The following is a 20097-nucleotide window of genomic DNA, read 5'->3' as shown; positions in this document are numbered from 1 at the left end:
GCCCCCAGAGGAGGCTCCTCGCAAGGATACGCAAAAGGAGGCACATAGACTCCTGAGTCTCTCACTGAAGACACGGACTTGGAGGAAGGGAAGGCTCCCCACGGTCACCCCGAGGATGTCTCCTTCGGAGACATCATGGAAATACTCCGTATCAGGGGGTGGTCTGCCCCAAGTCTTCCTCGGACGAGTCCGTGTTCTTGGAGGCATTCAAACGGGCCCGTCTACCTCTTGGGTGTCCCCCTGCCGACCCCTGGTGGACCTTATTACCACCAGGGCGTGGAAGGAACCGGACACCGTGGAGCCAATTCCCAAAAGACCTGATAAAATCCTTAGCCCGCCTTCTGACAGGACCCATTGGAGTAAGGGGCCTCCTGTAGATGCCATGTTGATGGCGGCGGCCACAAAGAGGGAACTGGCTCAGGAGAGTCCTCAGTCCACCCACCGAGCAAGGAGTCTCGGATGATGGACCGCTTGGGGAAGCGGATGTTCAGTTCGGCGACCTTCTCGGTAAGGGCGCTGAACTATTTGGCACATGTTATTCGGATGCAGCGAGACCTTATTAAGGAGTACGCTGCATCCCCCCGAGTCCATTTCGGAGGAGGACAGAGCTCTGCACTCCACCAAAATGGCCACTCTTAGGTCAGTCATAAATACTTCTATGCGGCTACTCTCCCATGCTACGGAGGGCGCCGCTAGAGCTGCGGGGACAGGACTGGTCACTAGACGTCAGGCCTGGCTCCGCCACTGCGATTTTTCTGAGCCCTTCAAGGCGTCGCTTAACGCCTTTGATGGTTCTGCTCTGTTTGGCAAGACCGTTCGCGAGACGTTGACCCAGAGCGAGAAGGACGGGAAGACGCTGTCTGCCGTCGGAATCCGCTTCTCTGCACCCCAGAGGCCCTATTCTAGGAACCAAAAGGGTCAGAAGAAGATGTGGTTCCGAAGTCGCAGCAGTCCCAGCCTGCTCCGGACAACCAGTCCTTCCGTGGCAGAGGAGGACAGGGAGGACGCCGCCCTAGAGGCAGAGGGGCTCCCAGAAACTTCGGGTCCAGGGAACCTTTCTCTGAACGGCCCGCGCAGCAACCCTGAGGTTGCCCGACTGCTCTACTCTGGAGGCAGTCGGGGACGTTCGGGCACCTAGCGGCATGGGAGACCATAACAGAGGACCTCTGGGTACACCAAAAAATATAAAAGGGATATCGCATTCCTTTCCTTCACCTTCCAAAGATGAAGTCCCTCCCAGACGTACCACCCGGTCAAAGGGAGGCCGCTTTGGCAGAAATTGGCCATCTGCTAGAGAAAAGAGCCATCCAGCCCGTTCCCCAGACCAGATCGGATCAGGGTTCTACTCCAGGTTCTTTTAGTGCCAAAAAGACGGGGAACTAAGACCAATCCTAGACCTCTCTCTCCTGAATCTGGCAGTCCCCAAAGAAAAATTCGAATGGTCACTCTACAATCTGTTCTCCCCTTCTGGGAGAAGGCCACTGGATGTGCTCGATAGATCTCAAGGACGCAGACTACCACATCCTAATGGACAGACGCTCCAGGAGGTTTCTCCGCTTCGGCTGGGAGCCAGTCACTACCAGTTCGGGTCCTTCCCTTTGGTCTCACCACAGCCCCAGGGTGTGTACCAAAGTACTAGCAGTGGTAGCGGCCCACCTGAGGCTTCAGGGGGTGCAGGTCTTTCCCTACCTGGACGACTGGCTCCTTACCGCCCCAACAAGGCATCTACTTCTCTCGGCGCGAGACTCCTTTCTCCATCTTGCTCCATTTCTGGGCATCACAATAAATACAAACAAGTCCAACCTGGCACCCACTCAGCTCTTAGATTTCATAGGGGCCAGACTAGACACAAGGAGTTTACGAGCCTTCCTCACTGCGGACAGAGTTCTAAATCTGCAGCTCCAGGTGCGGGCCATTCTCCATTCATGTTCTGTTCCAGCGGAGTTGGTCCTGAGGGCTCTAGGGTCCATGGCTTCGTCGATAGCACTTCTTCCTCTTGCCAGGCTCAATATGCGCATTCTACAGTGGACGCTCTTAGTACAGTGGTCATACCTTGCTCTCCCCATGCATCATCCCATAGCGATCAGCAAGGCTTGCAAGCGGTCCCTCTTGTGGTGGCTCCACTCCCCGGATCTCCACGAGGGTCGCTCATTTTGTGCTTCTCCCCCTCTCGCCACGGTGACCACGGACGCCTCCCGCCTCGGGTGGGGGGGGCACTTTGGCCGGACAGTCCAAGGCACGTGGAACGATTCAGAGACCTTACTGCATATCAATGTTCTAGAGATGAGAGCAGTGCTCTTAGCGTTGCTAGCACTTCAGGACTTTCTTCCCTTGGGAACAATTGCGATTCAATCGGACAATATGTCTGTTGTCTGGTACATCAACAAGCAAGGGGGAACAAGGTCTTACCCTCTTTGTCGAGAGGCCATGAGAGTTTGGGAATGGGCAATCTCCACCAATCGCTTTCTCATAGCAACGCACATTCCGGGTCGGTCCAACATCCTAGCGGACAAGCTCAGTCGCACCATTTTGACCCCTTACGAGTGGTCTCTCAATTGTCAAGTAGCGGAACGCATATTCGCACGGTGGGGAACCCCTTCATGCGATCTGTTTGCTTCTCCCTCAAACACCAAGTGCGACAGTTTTTTCGCTCTAATACCTCCTCCCGGAGGTACCCCAAGAGACGCTCTGGTGCATGCTTGGCCACCCGGTCTTCTGTATGCCTATCCACCCTTGCCTCTGATGCTGCAAGTTCTTCAGAAAGCCTCTCGCGTGGGTTGCAGAATGATTCTCATTGCTCCGTTCTGGCCTCGACAGATCTGGTTCCCCTTCCTAAGGTCTCACTCGGTGAATCCTCCTTGGATTCTAGATCCCATTCGGATCTGATATCCCATCCATCCTGCATTCCTCCTCCGAACCTGGACAGCCTGAAGCTGACCGCTTGGCTGCTCCAGTTCCACTCTTGATAAGGACTCCCGGTATTTCTTCACCGGTAAAGGCTATTTTGGTGGCGGCTCATAAACCATCCACTAGAAAGGTTTACAAGCAAATGGAAACGTTTCTCTGTGTGGCGGAGCGGCAAGGCCTAGATCCCTTCACGGTTCCTCTCCCGTAGTGCTTGATTTTCTAACCTCTCTCTTTAATGATGGTGCCAGCAGTTCCACAGTCAAAGTTCAACTGGCGGCAATTTCTCACTATCACATTGGTCAAGAGTCTAATCCTCTTATGTCAGCCAAATTGTGCAAAACTTTTCTTAAGGGTACTTTCCTTCTCAGGTTCCCTATAAAGCAAGCAGCTTCTCGTTGTGACCTTTCTTGGGTCCTACAGGCCTTGACCGCTCCCCTTCGAGCCAGCTACAGTGGACCTCAAATTCTTGTCTTACAAGACAGCCTTTTGGTAGCCATTACATCAGCCAAGAGAGTTTCTGAACTTCAAGCTTTATCAGCTAAACCTCCTTACTTGGTTTTTTATCCGGACCGTGTCTCCCTCAGGACCAACCCGTCCTTCCTTCCTAAAATTGCTTCTGAAGCAAACATCAATCAATCCATTAACCTCCCTGTTTTCTTCCTAAGTATGAAAACAAAGGTGAATATAGGCTACACTCACTAGATGTTCACAGGCAACTAAGATTTTATCTCAACAGGACAGCTGGTCATAGGCAATCCGACCAGCTGTTTATTTCCTTTGCAAAATTCAATTTGGGCAAGCCAATTTCCAAAGTTTCTCTGTCCTGCTGGATTTCACAGTGCATTTTATTGGCTTATCAAGCGTCAGGAAGGCCCGCACCGGAGGGTGTTCATGCCCATTCAACCCGGTCAGTATCTACCTCAGCAGCCTTCAAGGCTAGGATTCCTCTAGATGATATTTGTGCAGCAGCTACGTGGGCTTCATCTCATACATTTATTTCTCACTATAAGTTGGATCTTGCATCTAGGGGTAGAGCATCCTTTGGCTCCGCGGTGCTCCGGAATATCCTTCCATGATGGCCGCCCAAGATTCAGGTAGCTGGGGACTCTGTCCCACAGGTTGCAGACAAATGAATATCCTACTTCAGATTTAGAAGTTATGTACTCACCATAACGTTCCATCTGAGTAGGTGTATTCATTTGTCTGCAACCATCCCGCCCTCCTATCCCCCTGGCCTTTCAGTTTCCTGCATATTACTTGTTACCCTTTTGAGGGTATTGTTGCTTTGGCAAACTCGATCTGAGGTCATGAGGGTAGAGCAGGGCATTATGGGTGAGGGGAGGAGCTGAGAGCTTGGATCCATAGCTGGAAAACTATGCCGGTTCGGATCCGATATCGGATCCATAACCCACAGGTTGCAGACAAATGAATACACCTACTCAGATGGAACGTTATGGTGAGTACATAACTTCTAATTATGATGCAGTTGAAGCCTCAGCTAGGTCAGCTGCATCAGCTTCTGCTTTAAGGAGATACTCTTGGCTACGCCTTCAGCCTCCCCCTGCTGGTTTCAGGGCCAAACTGACTGAACTGACCTAAAACACCTGCTAGTCTCACCCATTCCTAAGTTCCACAGGAACTACCCTGCCAAGACTCGGTTCATAAGAAAACAGTCTCAACCTATGGCCCCCACTAACACCAGGATACCTCCTAGAAAGCAGCCCCCTCTGGCTAGAGCTTCTCCAGCCCCCCAGCCAGAGGCCTCCCTTTCAAGACAGGGCAGGTAGTGTCTGACTACATGCCAGTCTTACCACCACCACCCCCCACCTCTCTACCCCTGTCTTCCTGCGCCTCTTACTATCTTCCTGTGTGGTCCCTCATCACCTCAGACAAATGGGTCTGTTCCATCACTCAGAATGGCTACTTCATGTCCGGGATCTCCCCTCCTGAATGAAAAGGCATTCCTCAGCCACCCACCAGTCAGCTCCACCTTCTGCAGCCTGTATTGCAAACATTGCTGACTCAAGACACCATAGAAGCAGTGCCTCTGGAAGGAAAAAGAAGAGGCTTTTACTCAAGAATTTTTCTGGTACCAAGGAAGGAAGGACCGAGGAGACCTGTACTAAATCTCTCGCTTCTCAACCCTTTCCTAAAGGTCCCCCACCTTCAGAATGTTCAGTCTCCCCAACTTCTTCCCCCTGCTCATGCCCCAAGGGTTCTTGGCAACCGTAGACATACAGGATGCTTATTTGTACATCCCAATAAAGCCAACATTCAGGAATTACCTAAGATTTTTAGTGGGGTCATCCCACTTTCAGTTTTCAGCTTTGACCTTTGGGCTTTCCACTGCACCCAGGGTCTTCACAAAATTTATGGCTCCAGTCGCTACCTACTGCTGGACACAGGGAATCCAAATATCACCCTAATTGGACGACCTGCTAATTCAGCTAGACAATCTGAAGACCTTAGCTCTTCATGCTCAGTTTCTTCCGACCCTGTTGCATTCTCTAGGATTTCAGACAAATTACCAAAAATTTCACCTGGAGCCCACTCGGGACATTGTCTTCCTGGGGTGCAGGATTCGCACAGACCTCATGAAGGTCTTCCTGCCACCAGACAAGTTAGTTTACTTCACAGACCACCTGCTCTGCGTCCTCCAAGCATCAAAACTGACAGCCAGACAGTGTCTAAGACTCCTGGGTTACATGGCAGCCACCATTCCCATGCTCCCCCTAGCAAGACTGCACATGAGGAAGCTACAGTGATATCTTCGGTCAGTCTGGAACCAACAGTCTCACCACCTGGAATTCAGGGTCCCCTTCCAACCTTGTTTGAAAAAAAAAAATTCAGTGGTGGCTGTTATAAGTGGCCAACGACCCAGGACTGCCTCTCCAGCCACCCCCACCCACACAGATCATGCATACAGATGCTTCAGATCTGGGTTGGGGAGCCGCTTTGGGCAGAAGACATGTGCAAGGTGTGTGGCCAATCTCACACTCACTGGAGCACATCAGTGTCAGAGAGATGAGGGCGGTCTTCCTAGCTCTGCAAGCATTCCTACCTTACCTCCATCCAGGCCCGCTAAAGATTCTTGCGGACAAATACCACTGTCCTCTGGTATCTCAACAGACAGGGAGAGGGACCTAGTCCTACCTCCTTTACAGACTAGCTCTACTTGTATGGGAGCTAGCCTCTTCACAGGGGATTATCTTGCAGGCAGTTTGCATCCCCTTCCTCCACGACATCCAGGCAGACTATCTCAGCACAACCATCACAAACAACCACGAATGAATGCTTCTCAGAGAGGTCTTCCTGGATCTGGTCCACAGGTGGGGTGCACCTCAAATAGACCTGTTTGCCTCCTCCACCAATAGGCAACTACCTGACTTTTGCACCAGGACACCAGACCCCAAGGCACTGGCAACAGATACCTTCTCAATTCCTTGGAAGGGGAAATTTCTGTATGCCCCCCCTTCCCTCCATTTCAAAAGGTGCTGCTGAAAATACAGCAGGACAAACCAAAAATCTTGCTGGTGATTCCCTACTGGCCAAGACAGCACTGGATGATGTTCTTAGTGTTTCACTGTTGCAGTCATCACACTTGGGTTATCTGCCTGCAGGTAGCCCTCAGTCGGCCCGAATACCAGAGTCTTGGGATTTCTGTGTCAGATGCTGTCACCTCATCCATGACGTCAGGGGTTTAAAACATGCAGCCGACGCCATTACATCAGCTTTTCTTGCCACGCTGGATTACCCTTCTAAGAGTTGGACATTCCCGGATACCAGCAGCAGACAGAGCCGTTCTAGGACTAGAGGTTGCACATCTTCTAGGAAACAGGTGGCTACCCATCAAAGGTCTAAGTGTTGGCAGGCGTCCTCTTCCAGTGCGGGAAGTTGTAATCCTACATCTCAGTCTAAACATTCTCAATGACTCTGTCCAACTTCTGCCTGTTCTTGCCTGCCCGGAGAGTCCTTTAGGGGGAAAGTTGGCCCTTTTTACAAATGTTTGGGCTGCCTTCACGGACGAGAAATGGATACTCAGAACTGTGTCCCTAGGGCACAAGTTTTTTTCCACACCTTTCTAGTACCCAAAGGATTCCGGGATGCTCCTCCAAACCAAAGGGCAGAAGTAGAAAAGTAAATTTTGTGTCTGTTGCATCTGGGAGCAATAGAATCAGTTCCTGCTCAGCAGATACGCCAGGGTTTTTATTCCAGACTTTTCCTAGTTCCAAAAAAAGAAGGCACCTGGCGTCCTATCCTAGATCTATCCATCCTGAACTCTTTATTGATAATTCCAAAGTTCAAAATGCTCACTCTGCATCAGTTACTGCCAATGTTAGAAAAGGATTCCTGGCTGGTAACATTGGATCTCAAAGAAGCTTATCTGCACATTGCTATCGAGGAAAGTTGCAGGCAATACCTTCGTTTCAGGGTGGGCAGGCAACATTATCAATTCCCTGCACTGCCCTTTGGCTTATCTACTGCTCCCAGAGTTTTCACAAAGTGCTTGGCTCCAGTCATTGCTTTTTTGCAGACAAAAGAAAATTCAGATTTATCCATACTTGGACGATTGTCTAATGCAAGCAAATTCTTAGGAACAGCAAAGGATCTAGAATTTGTAAAGACTCTTCTCTCTTCCCTGGATTACACACTCAACGTGGAAAAATCAAAAATGGTGCCATCCAAAGAGATAACATTCCTGGGAGCAGCAAGTCTGAACACAGCCACCCAGATGATATGTCTCACCCAGGAGAAGTAGACAACTCTTTCAGTTTACTTCAAGGGCTTGGCATGCCTGTCCCAGCTCCCTGCAAGGAAATACCTGCAAGCTCTGGGATTAATGGCCTCTTGCATTCTCATGATTCCATATGCAAAGCTGCATATGAGGAAATTGCAGTGGTACCTCAAGAACACTTGGTGTCAACACACACACAGGACCTGGATGTGATAATTCCTCTGCTTCCATGTCTGCGGACAGAGTTTCTATGGTGGGCAACAGCCTGTCTACAGAACAAAGGCATGCCTTTGTGCCCACCCCTGGCCACTCAAGTTCTTACCGCAGACCCATTGGACTACACCTGGGGAGCTCACTCGATGGCAGATGCATACAAAGAAGTTGGAATGCCCAGCAGATGCACCTGTACATAAATTTGAAGGAGTTGATGGCAGTCCAGCAGGCCTTACTAGCTTTCAAGCATCTTCTTTCTCCAGGGACCCTTCTTGTCAGGACAGACAACACCACAGTCATGTGGTACATCAACAAGCAGGGAGGGATTCATTCTTACCTCCTGTGCAGACAGAGCATGAGTCTTTGGTCCATAGCAGCATCCCTGGGCCTGCATCTCCTAGCTCAGTTTCTTCCAGGAAGGCTCAATGTTTTGGCAGACTAGTTGAGCACACAGACCCTGGATCCTCACGAGTGGCAGCTGAACAGAGCAGTTTTTTTTTTTTACAGCATCATTCAACGTTGGGGCACTCCTCAAGTGGATGATCTCGCCTCTCCAGACAACCATCTTCTACCTCTTTTTTTTGCACCAGACAGCATCACAGCAGAGCCTGGAGAGTGGATGCTCTGTCCTTCCCTTGGATGCTTCTGTCAGTTTATGCCTTCCCTCCTCTTCCTAGAGTATTATTGAAGATCAGGGATGAACGACAATGGACTATTCTCATAGCTCTGGACTGGCCCAGGCAGCATTGGTATCCACTGCTTCGCAGTCTCTCCCAATTTCCTCCCTGGCATATTTTTCTGAAGCCAGATCTTCTTGTTCAGGAAGGGGGAAACATTCTACATCCTCATCTTCAGTCTCTCCATTTGGCAGCATGGCTCAATGTATGACTCAATCCTTTTCTTCTTTCCTTTCCCAGCAGGTGGTTGACGTGTTGAGGGAGGCCAGGAGGCCTAGCGTTAGGAAGTCTTATGCTGGCAAATGGGAAAGATCCTGTCTTTGGATGCAGGCTAGAGGGGGAATCTTCTTCTCAGCCTACCCTTCCTCTGATCCTGGAATACCTGGCTGATTTGCTTCAGGGTGGTCTTTCTTTTTCCTCTATCAAGATCCATGCTTCAGCCATTTCTGCTCATTGTTCTTTTGAACAACCCATTTTCTCTCATCCTCTGATGAAAATGTTTCTCAGAGGTGCTTGCAACTTAAAACCTCCCAGAAGGGTGCCTACTCCAGCCTGGGATCTTAATTTTGTTCTAGAGAAAGTCACTCTTCCTCCTTTTGAGCCAGCTGCCACTGCAGATTTAAAGTTCCTCTCGTGGAAGACTGCCTTTCCTCTTGGCTATAACTTCAGCAAGGAGGGTTTCGGAGCTGCATGCTTTGATGGCTGTGGAGCCTTTTCTTATTTTCCATGCAGGTAGTCTCTCTGAGAATCAACTCCTCCTTTATGCCTAAGGTAGTTTCTAGCTTGACTCTTAATCAGTCCATAAACCTTCCTACCTTCTTTCCTAATCCTCGAAGTAGAGGTGAAAGGATCCTACATCCTCTTGATGTGCATAGACAACTCTGTTTAAGACCTTCGAAAATCAGCACAGCTATTGGTCAGCTTTGCCCCTGGAGCCCAGGGCAAGGCTATTTCTAAGCAAACCATTTCTAAATTGATTGCTCATTGTATTACTTTTTGTTGTTCCTTTCATGGCAAGGTTCCTCCTCAAGAGATTAGGACCCACTCAACTAGAGCAGCTTCCACTTCTGCAGCCTTTTTAAGGACTGTCCGTACTAAAGAACTTTTGGAGGCTGCCACATGGTCTTTTGTTCACACTTTCACAAAACATTGTAATTTGCCTTTGTTTTCTAGAGTCAGGGCAGGGTTTGCCACTGCTGTTCTGCAGAGCATTATCTCCAATTCTTGATTCTGTTGGTTCCTCCTCCCTTTTCTCTGGCCTTTGGTAATCAACTCATTGGTTAGGACTGCAGCAATGAAACACGGTGAACATAGTACAGTTGTGTACACTTACCGTAAATGTAGATGTTCAAGTGTATTCACTGTTGCAGTCCTGCTTTCCCTCCCTCCTTCCCTCTTTTCTCTTTTTCTAAGGTACAGGCTAATTTTGGTTTAAGCCTTGTTTTCTGGGGGCTTCTGGCAGTTATGATAAGAAAGACTGAGGAAGTGACGTCGGCTGCCTCCTTTTGTATCGGACGCCCTGACGTCCTTTTCAGCGGACAGCCGACATCATTTTTACTTGCCTTTGATATTCTGGCCGATCAAGGGCTTCCGGGAGCCGGATAACCCATTGGTTAGGACTGCAACAGTGAATACACTTGAACATCTACATTTATGGTAAGTGTACACAACTGTACTTTCTCTCCATCATTGTCACCTTTTGTGGTATCCCTCAACCACCTGCAAGCCAAACCCACCTTTTTCCACCTATCATTCAACAACTTCTAGCTCAAGGTAGCATAGAACAGGTACCATGCCATCAAACAAACATGGGATTCTACTCCAGAATGTTTCTGATACCAAGGAAGGACGGCCCTTGGAGGCCAATCCTAGACTTACCTTTTCTAAACCTCTTTCTCAATGTTCCCAGTTTCAAAATGATTACCTTACCCCTGCTCTTACCACTCATTCCAATTCAGGCTTTCATGGTACCCCTGGATTTGAAGGATGCCTACCTGCATATCCCTATCCACCCAGATTACAAGTACCACCTCAGATTTGCAATAAGCTGTTGCCATTTGCAATTCTCTGCCTTGCCCTTTGGACTTTCCAGTGTTCCCCGAGTGTTCATGAAGTGCTTGGCTCCCGTCATTGCTCAATGCAGGGCTCTGGGTATTCAGATATGCCCATACCTGGACGACCTGCGCATTCTTAATCAAGGCCGCCAAGTTCTACTACTACATCTACAACAGATGATCTCCACCCTAACTCAGGGTTCTCCATAAACTACAAAAACATCTCACCTGATCCCCGTCTCAAGACCTGGTTTTCCTGGGATGCAGGATCAGAATAGACAAAATGAAAGCCTTCATTCCAGATAAAATAATCCTACACCTTTGTCTATACTTTCAAAAACTCCTCTCCCACACTTCCTTGCCAGCTCGAGAATTTTTAAGAGGTTTAGGCCACAAGGCATCACTCGTACCCATGTTGCCTTTAGCAAAACTTCACATGCGAAAAATACAGTGGGTCCTGAAAAACTTATGGAGCCTAACACTCCCAGCCCCTGGACACCCCTCTCCCTTCCATGTTTGAAGAAGGAACTCCAGTGGTGGATATCAGCTCTTCACCTCAACCAAGGGATCCACCTTCATGTCCCAGCACTTCTCCAGCAGGTTTCCACAGATGCTTCCGACTTGTGGTGGGGGGCATTGCTACTTGTAAACCAAAAACAACTCTGTGCATACCCACATGGTCCGACACAAGGACCACATCAACATCGAAGAAATGAGGGCTGTACTGTTGGCCCTACTTACCTTCAAATTAGCCCCTCAGCCAGGAACCCGGAAAGTAATCACAGACAATATGACTGTCCTGTGGTACATAAACAAGCAGGGGGGAACAAAGTCCTACCCCCTGTGCAGCCTGGCAATCCAGATCTGGAACCTAGCATTATCTGTCCACATTCATCTGATAGCTATTTATATTCCTTCAACAGAGAATGTTATGGCAGACTTCCTGAGCAGAACTTCAGCTCCCAGTCACAAATGGATGCTTCACAGGGAAGTATTCCTGCACATAATCCACAGGTGGGGTATTCCACAAGCAGATCTTTTTGCCTCCGCCCAGAACAGATGCCCGAATTTTACACAAGGAATCCGCATCCACAAGCGTAGAAAGTGGACACCTCCTTTTCTTGGGAGGAAATGTACCTCAATGCTTTCCCACCCTTCACCTTAATGGAGAAAGTCCTCCTGAAAATAAAGAGGGACAACCCAAAAATCCTACTGGTGATCCCGTTTTGGCCGACAGCATTGGTTTCCCCTCCTACACCTACTAGCCAAGGGCAGTAACCACAGGTTATCTCAACAAATATCTGCTCGCACAGGACAGGGGATCCCTACTACACCCTCAGGTGAACAATCTGAAATCAGCCTTATGGGTGATAGGGTTTTGATCCCCTGCAGACACCTATACTCGGAGGGCATACTCAATGTTCTAGAGAAGGCCAGAAAACCTAGTACCAGGAGAAACTATGTATCCAAATGGAACAGATTCTGCTACTGGTGTAAATGGAAAAACCAGGACCCTCTTACTACCTCCATACCTATGGTCCTTTCCTATTTGTGTGAGCTACTTCACTCGGAAGTAACATACTCATCAAAGTGCATTTGTCTGCCATCTCTGCCGGTCTGCCTATCTCCCCTCCTCTGGCTTCCAGACTGGAGATCTAACTTTTCCTCAAAGGGGTTCTTCACATCAGGCCTCCCAGGAAACCTATCCCTCCCCCTTGGGACTTGAACTTCGTACTAGAAGAACTTACATTGCCACCATTTGAACCGGCTCATTCAGTATCCCTGAAGCTATGCACACTGAAAATAGTTCTAGTGGCCCTTACATCCGCCAGGTGGGTATCGGAGATACAACCCCTCATGGCTACCTCTCCTTATCTTATTTTCCACAAGGACAGAGTTGCTCTCAAGACCAACCCTTCCTTCATGCCTAAACTTGTTAATGAACTCTCACTAAACCAGACCATTAACCTACCGATTTTCTACCCTCAACCACAAAATCCCTAAGAAAGGACTCTCCATTCATTGGATGTCCGCAGACAACTGAGGTATTAGTTAGACAAAACCAAGCCTATCAGAAAGTTGGAGCAACTTTTCATCATCTTCCTCCCCAGAGCTGTAGGGAAGGCAGTCTCCAAGCAGACCATTTCTTCATGGATTTCCAAATCCATTACTTTATGCTTTTCTTACCATGGAAAATCCCTGCACAGTCAAGTCAAACCTCACTCTACCAGGGCAGCTGCTTCCTCAGCTACCTTTTTCAAAGGAATTGACTACGCTTCCATCCTGGAACCTGCCACTTGGACTTCTGTTCACACCTTTACCAACCATTACAAACTGGACCTAGTCTCTAGAGCTAGAGCAGGGTTTGCCAGGTCCGTCCTCCCAAGGACTCATTGACCAGGAAACCCAGTCCTCCACCCAGAATCATACCTTAAAGCTCTGGTACTCTCCCTATTGTTATGAATGCTGTACTGCAACATGTGAATAGAAGGACATAGAATAGTTGTGTAAGAACTTACCATAACCTTAGATGTCCTTCTCTTCCATGTTGCAGTATTTAGTCCCTCCCACCTGCCCCTCTACCTTTGCCATCTAACATACCATTCTGACTTGTGGGGACAGAACCCTTCTATCCCCCAGTCTCTTCACTAAACACAAACTACCTGCTACCCTGACTCTAGCCTACATGTAATTCTAAGGGCTCCCTTGGGACCCTTCTTACCCACTGGAGTACTACTGTATGTGACCGTTCGTTCTGAGGAGGGTAGGTGCAGACGTCACCTTTATTCCCTACGTCGGTTTATGGCCTGGCGAGGGATGTCACACACACCCTCCAGCAGCAAAGACTTTGGTATACTGGACGGAACTCCCTACTGTTATGAATACTGCAACATGGAAGAGAAGGACATCTAAGGTTATGGTAAGTTCTTGCACAGCTATTCTTTTTCAGCACTTGAATATGACCTGCTGAATAAAGTTACAGCTGATGGCCACTGTGGAACTGTTCAAAAGGAGTAACCAATCAGATTTGTTTGGGGTATATAGACGTTGTGACAGGCATTCTGTGCCTTTCCAATTATTTGTGTGTATTCTGGGTAGTTTGGATCCATAGAAAAGGTATGCTTTCTTGATTTTTGAATAATTTGACAACATGATTTTAGAGCAGTTATAAGGCACATTACTCACTTGTGTTTGTGTATTTAAAAAGCGCCTCTTTTGCAAGGTTTAATTAACTTTAAATGATTGTGTGAGCTGGTTAAAATGTTAGCAATGTGTTGTCATAATTGCCTCAGAAATTTGCTGTTCAGAAATGTTCTCATCGAGACTTTTTTCCCCCCCAGTGTACATTCGAAGGTTGTGGAAAGCGGTTCTCATTGGACTTCAATTTACGCACTCATGTACGAATTCACACGGGAGATCGACCCTATGTTTGCCCATTTGATGGCTGTAATAAGAAATTTGCCCAGTCAACAAATCTAAAATCTCACATTTTAACACATGCTAAAGCCAAAAACAACCAGTGATGATCCTTTGAGGAGAACCAGGTCCTTGAAAAGGGCATCTTATGGGATTGTGATTGGACTTAACAGTGACCCTCTCTTTGTATATTGTTTCTAGAAGAGAATTTTAAATATTGAATCCTACATGAGACTTGTTTTGATAAAAGTGGTAAACAAGAACTTAATGGTGACGATAGGATGCTTTTGACTCGCCTGGTAAAAGTCAACTTTTCAGACCATACCAGAGTTTTATATGATATGGTCTTGGCAAGAACAATATTTCATGAACATGCATTTCAGAAGACATTTTATCAGCTGTTCTACAGTTGGACTTGTATTCACTTTATAAATATGAAGCTCACTTGTTGCTTACAGATTTTTTTTTAATTTTGTATTTTCCAAGTGTGCATATTGTACACTTCCTGGGGATATGCCTAGTAATGTTAAGTGTGATTACATTTTTTGGAGGTTAAATTCTTTGCTTGTAATAGATTTTATTCTTGAAACTGGCAGTTACTGTTCCACATGCATACTTTCTTGTACAAAAGTTACATAGACTTGGTTTGTTATCTTAATTTGGTTGTATTCTTTAATGTTGACACATTTTGTATAATTGTATCGTACAGCTGTATAGAAATCATGTAGTATCCGATAGATGTGATTTAATAGTGTTAAATCAATTAAACCCATTTTACTCGTTTTTTTTTTTTTTTTTTTTCCCCCCCAGAATACTGACAGATGTCACCCTCTGATCCAAGTTATCTTTATGGCTGTTCAGTTTCAGAACGTGGTGCTCTGTTGCATTTGTAGAATGTAAAATACAGGCACTGATCGTTATTAACACTTGTTAATATGTACATCCCTTGTAAGAAAACAGACCAATAATAAAATAGTGGTCCTAAAGGAAGCACTTGACAGAAAATAATGTAAACCGTTTTCTTTCCTGTGTTGTGTGCTACGTAGACCTTGTAATAATTTATTACTGAGCACTTGGGTGCAGTCAAAATCTAGGCATTTAGATTACCATCTGTTCTGAGCTGCAGTATTGTAGAAGAAAATTTATAAACAGTGCTGGTCTTTTGAGTTTAATATATTTATGAACTCAGAACTATAAAATTTCTTAGATTAATACAAAGCTATGATCAGTGTTGTTTGTGTTCTTCCTCATGTACTTTGCTTTTATGAATTAAGCAGAATTTTCTTTTTGGTGAATCTTGCTGTTGCCTCACATATGCAGTTGAAAGTTAACCTTTCCTCATTTCCCAAGTTTAGTACCTTTTTTTGACTGAATTGGAAAAAATATTTAAGATAAGCACATGATGTTAAATGAGTAACCCACTGGCTTGATTGTTGTAGTCCAGTATTCATAGTAATTTGAGGTCCTTGTAAATAAAAGAGGGCGAGAACAAGAGGGGAAGACCTTATGTTTTAATGTATTACTGTAGATATATAAATTATATCATTTGTTTGTGTATATGTATGTCTTTTGGACACTGTATAACATGTAGAGCTTAACATTTGAAATGGCTCCTGAAATATATAATCATTAGGTCAGTCATGCAATATTCATCTCTGTGGCCTACATTTTGTATCTCTGGTGTCTCCGAGTGAGCAAATCCACCCCACCCCCCCAAACACGCACAGTTTATGCACAAACTGCAACAAATTCTAATATTCTTGTAGCAGTGTTTGTTCATTTTGGATTTTTTAATTACTGATGTCAGTTGTCCAGTTAATTTATCAAGTATTTATTGGACCCCCTGAGGAAAGCCTTTGCTGCTTATCTGATATCATTTTGAATGAATCCTGTATGAATGCATGGTTAGCTAGAGCATTTTCAACTATTACCTCTTTAAACTGTTACATGACTTTTTCTGTTTTTGTTGCTTTTAGCATGAATCTTCTAAGTATTCATTCACACATTCATTCTCAGACACCACCTTTATATACAGTTCAGGATCACTGGAAACCTGAGCCTGTCTCAGAACTTGGACACACTGCAGAGAAACTAACCTTGAATGGCTTGCCAACTGATCTGCGTCTGTAAGTATTGTAAATGTTTTATATTGGTTAATTGGACTTGGGAGCTGTTTTGTTTATGTAATGACTTCCCAAGTGTAGTCTCTGCTTGTGGTAGAAGGATTGTTCATTTTTCATTGGTAATTAAAATTATTTTTTCTTGGACATTTTTCAGGTATGTCTGAGCCACAAAGCATGGTAAACAAAATATGGACAGTTCAGGGCAGCCAGTCAACCAGTGTGAAGAAACCAAAGTTCTTAAAGAAGATGCAGATATGCTGATCATGCACATGCCACAGATATTAGAGCCTGTGTTCATTTTCCCTTCTTGTGCAGCTGCATGATAATTGGTCAATGCATACACTAGAAAAGATGCAACAAGTATTTAACCACCTTGGGCGCCCCCTGAAAAGAGGCAAGTCATTGCAGAAAGTGAAAGAAAATCACTGATGTCCCTTAACTGATAAGAGATCTCATTTTCCTTAAACAGTGCTGTCTAGTAATTGCTCCATTTCACCTACACAGCTTTTTTTAATAGCATTTTTGCGTAGTTTTTTTTTAAAAAATTTGTTAGTTAAGTTGTCCCACTGAAACACTGGCTCATTTTTAGGGGAGTCTTGGGGTGACAGGTTCAAGTCCCTATACAAGAACAAGTATGCATAATACATGTATGTAATTTTGAAGAAAACTAAGCCAAACCGATGAAGACAGACTACAAATAAAAATATTCAATGCAAGAGTAGCCAGTCAAACACTGCAGATGCAGATAAAATAAAATACTTTTAATGAGAGTTAGTAAAACAAAAACAGCAGAATAAAACAAGTAAAACACATCAGGGCTTTCACTCCAGTCCTGGAGCTTCATCAGGTCTAATTAACAGTGTTTGAGATTATTTAAAGATGCAAAGATTCTGAAGTTACCTTTTCAGATCACGTGACCAGAGCAGAGGTCTTAAGGGAACATACTCATTCAAACCTTTTCCCTCATCACTTTGCATTTTAGGATCCATTTAGTTTCTAAAAATTCAGTCCTCCCCTAATGCTCTTGTTCAATAGCTGTAATACAAGAAATTTAAATTTGTGTAGTCCCAGCACTTAAAACACGTTTACACAAAGCATTATTTTTGTCTTTCTTGGAGAGATCATAAATGTGCTCACAAATGCAGTCTTTAAGAATTCTGTTTATCTTACCAATATAAAAATTATTACATGCTGTGCAGGTTGCAAGATGTTCATAGTGTTTCACTGTTGCAGTCATTATACTTGGGTTATCCTGCTGGCAGGCTACCCGCAGTCGGCCTGAATTCCAAAGTCCTGGTCCGGTGTCGGTTGCTGTCGCCTCTTCCCTGACGTCAGTGCGCCAGGGGTATATAAGATGCAGCCAACACCATTTTCTTCAGTCTTTCTTGCCGCGCGGTGCCTGAAGCAAAAGCAGTTCGCAAGTGCTGGTCGACCGACTCCTGAGATTTTCGAAATTGAATTTCAGATCTGAAGTCTTCAATAAAGCTAAATACCCCATTGGGGAAACTTTTTTCTTGCTCTAGACCGATGTCAGAAAAAGTTAACAATTGTATTTCTTGTGGGAAGCAAATGCCTCATAAGGATTTTCATTTTTACTGTATTCCTTGCCTAGGCTCTGACCACGACGTTGCTTGTTGTCGGTTTTGTGCTAGATTTAACCAACGCACTATTAAGTGTCTGTACAATTTTGCATTTCATTACTTTGGCTGAAGGTTTAACTATATAATGCCGTCGGAACAGCCGACGACCGGAGTTCATAAAAAGCGCAAGGAAAAAGAAAAGAACAGGCATCCGAGGTCCAAAACCGACAACAAAGTCTCCTCTAGGCCAGTCGCCGTTTCTCAGTGAGGCGCTTTCGCAGCCCCTGACACCCGCTACCTCAGAGCCACAGGCCGCCTCCGACTCCCACGTGGAGACAACTAGGCCTCTGGAAACTCAAGGTATTGGGCCTGTGGAAACTAATCCCTCAGATGCGTCAGGAGCCACTGTGCAGGCATCAGCTTCTGAGGGTGTTTTCAGACCTACATAGCTTTATATCAGGCCAACTTCAGCATCCAAGACAAAGACTAAAACAGCTTTAAAGACAAAGAAACAAGTACAGCATTCTCCTGGACAGACATCCATACCTAAGAAGCAGATGCTCAAAATGGCCGAAGACCTAATTACTTTGATCAGGGGTTCCCATCCCCCTCCTGATAAAAGGCCTAGGCAAGACACTGAATATGGTTTCTCTGATTAGGTTTCCATTTCATCTGACTCCTCTTCAGAACAGAAATACTCTCTTCCTCCCTATGAGGACTCTGATGCTGAAGAATCTATCCCTTCAGCCTCTCTTCCTGAGGGCTATTCTTTTGGGGAAACCCTGCACACCATGAGGGAGTATTTCCACTGGGAGAGCCAAGATTATTCAGAATCTAAGAAAAGGCTCAGAGATTTTCTTTTATTGCCTCAACACAGACCTCTTGCTATTCCACCTGTACTAGACATTGTAGATGATGTATTTTCAGAGTCCAGTCTGTCTCCTGATTCTTTACCCCTTGCACCAGCTAAGCCAGATAGGTACTACAGGGTTCCAGATTCACATAAATTTCTTCATAAAAACCCTGCTGCTGACCCAGAAACTATATGTCAGGGTTCCAAAGGGGTAAAGGCTTCCACTGCAAAAAACCCTGTTCCCTCTGATAGGGATTCTAGAGCACTGGACAGATGGGGGGAAAAAGTTTACACTTCTGCTACTTTAGCTGTAAGGGCTTTAAATTGCCAGTTTCATATGCTTAAATATCAGCAATACCTAATGTCTCTGCTAAAACAGAAAATGCTGACAAACTCTGAATGTCCTGAAAACAAGGAAATGCAGGATTTATTGCATGCAGCTGAACAAGTGGGAAAGCATACTTTGCAATGTGGTTTTGATTCACTAGAGGCCTCTTGCAGGGCCGCAGTTACAGGCTCTGTCATTCGAAGGCATGCTTGGTTAAAGGAACAGAGTCTGCCTGATCATGTTGAAGCAAAATTATTGGATGCTGCATTACAGCATGATACTTTGTTTGGTGTTAAGGCATAAGAGGTGTTAAAGAAAATGGAGGATAAAGCGAAATCTATGCAGACAGTAAAGGATTTCTTACAGGTTCAGCCACCCAGATTTAGCAGGAACTGGCCTTCTAAAAATTGGTCCTTTCCAGTGTCAGACAGGCCACAAAGAGGCAGATCTCAGCCCCAAGGCTCATACAGGCCTAAACAATGGGTACTTCTGCCTCCAAAAGCGGAGAAGACGAATCACAACCATATAGGAAACAATCCCAATGACTTCCCACTGCCAATGCCAAGCACTTATCTTTTGGCAGCACCCTTAGAGGGAAAGCTAGCACTTTTCTCACAAAATTGGCACATGATCACCTAGGACAAATGGGTACTGAATATTGTTTCTCAGGGCTACAGGTTCCACTTTCACACCCTTCCAAAGGCAAAAGGTATGCCAGACCTGCCACACAATCAATGGGCAGAGGCACAAAAGCAAATTTCATCTCTCACGGACATGTGGGCTATTCAGCGAGTACCACAGCAAGAGCAGGGACAAGGCTTTTACTCAAGGCTTTTCTTGGTACCCAGAAAGGACAAAGCATGGAGACTAATACTGGACCTGTCTGTTCTAAATACTTTTCTGGACGTTCCAAAATTCAAAATGCTGACACTGCACCAACTTCTGCCCATGCTAGGCAAGAAGGCTTGGCTCATAACTTTGGACCTCAAAGAGGCATACCTGCATGTCTCAGTCAGACAATCTTGCAGAAGATGCCTCAGATTCATAGTTGGCTCAATGCACTACCAATTCTCTGCACTGCCCTTTGGCTTATCTACTGCGCCCAGGGTCTTCACAAAATGCCTGGCACCAGTAATTGCATTTTGCAGACAGAGTAGTTCAAATATATCCCTACTTGGACGACTGCCTTATTCAAGCAGAGAGCAAGGAC

The 20097-nt window shown here is 45.9% G+C and overlaps 1 protein-coding gene across 1 annotated transcript in view; it reads left to right on the top strand.

The window, feature by feature from the left end:
• Positions 1-15651, top strand: part of LOC122804611 (transcriptional repressor protein YY1-like) — a 1255908-nt gene extending 1240257 nt beyond the window's left edge. Inside the window, exon 5 of the mRNA XM_044074577.1 lies at positions 13928-15651. Coding sequence (XP_043930512.1) covers positions 13928-14110 — 183 coding nt within the window. The 3' untranslated portion in view covers positions 14111-15651. The remainder of the gene's footprint in view (positions 1-13927) is intronic.
• The last annotated feature ends 4446 nt before the right edge of the window (positions 15652-20097 follow it).

Source organism: Protopterus annectens, chromosome 6.part0 (genome assembly GCF_019279795.1).
Source record: "Protopterus annectens isolate FY-2018-M chromosome 6.part0, PAN1.0, whole genome shotgun sequence".
NCBI lineage: Eukaryota > Metazoa > Chordata > Ceratodontiformes > Protopteridae > Protopterus > Protopterus annectens.
This window is presented reverse-complemented; position numbering and strand designations above follow the sequence as displayed.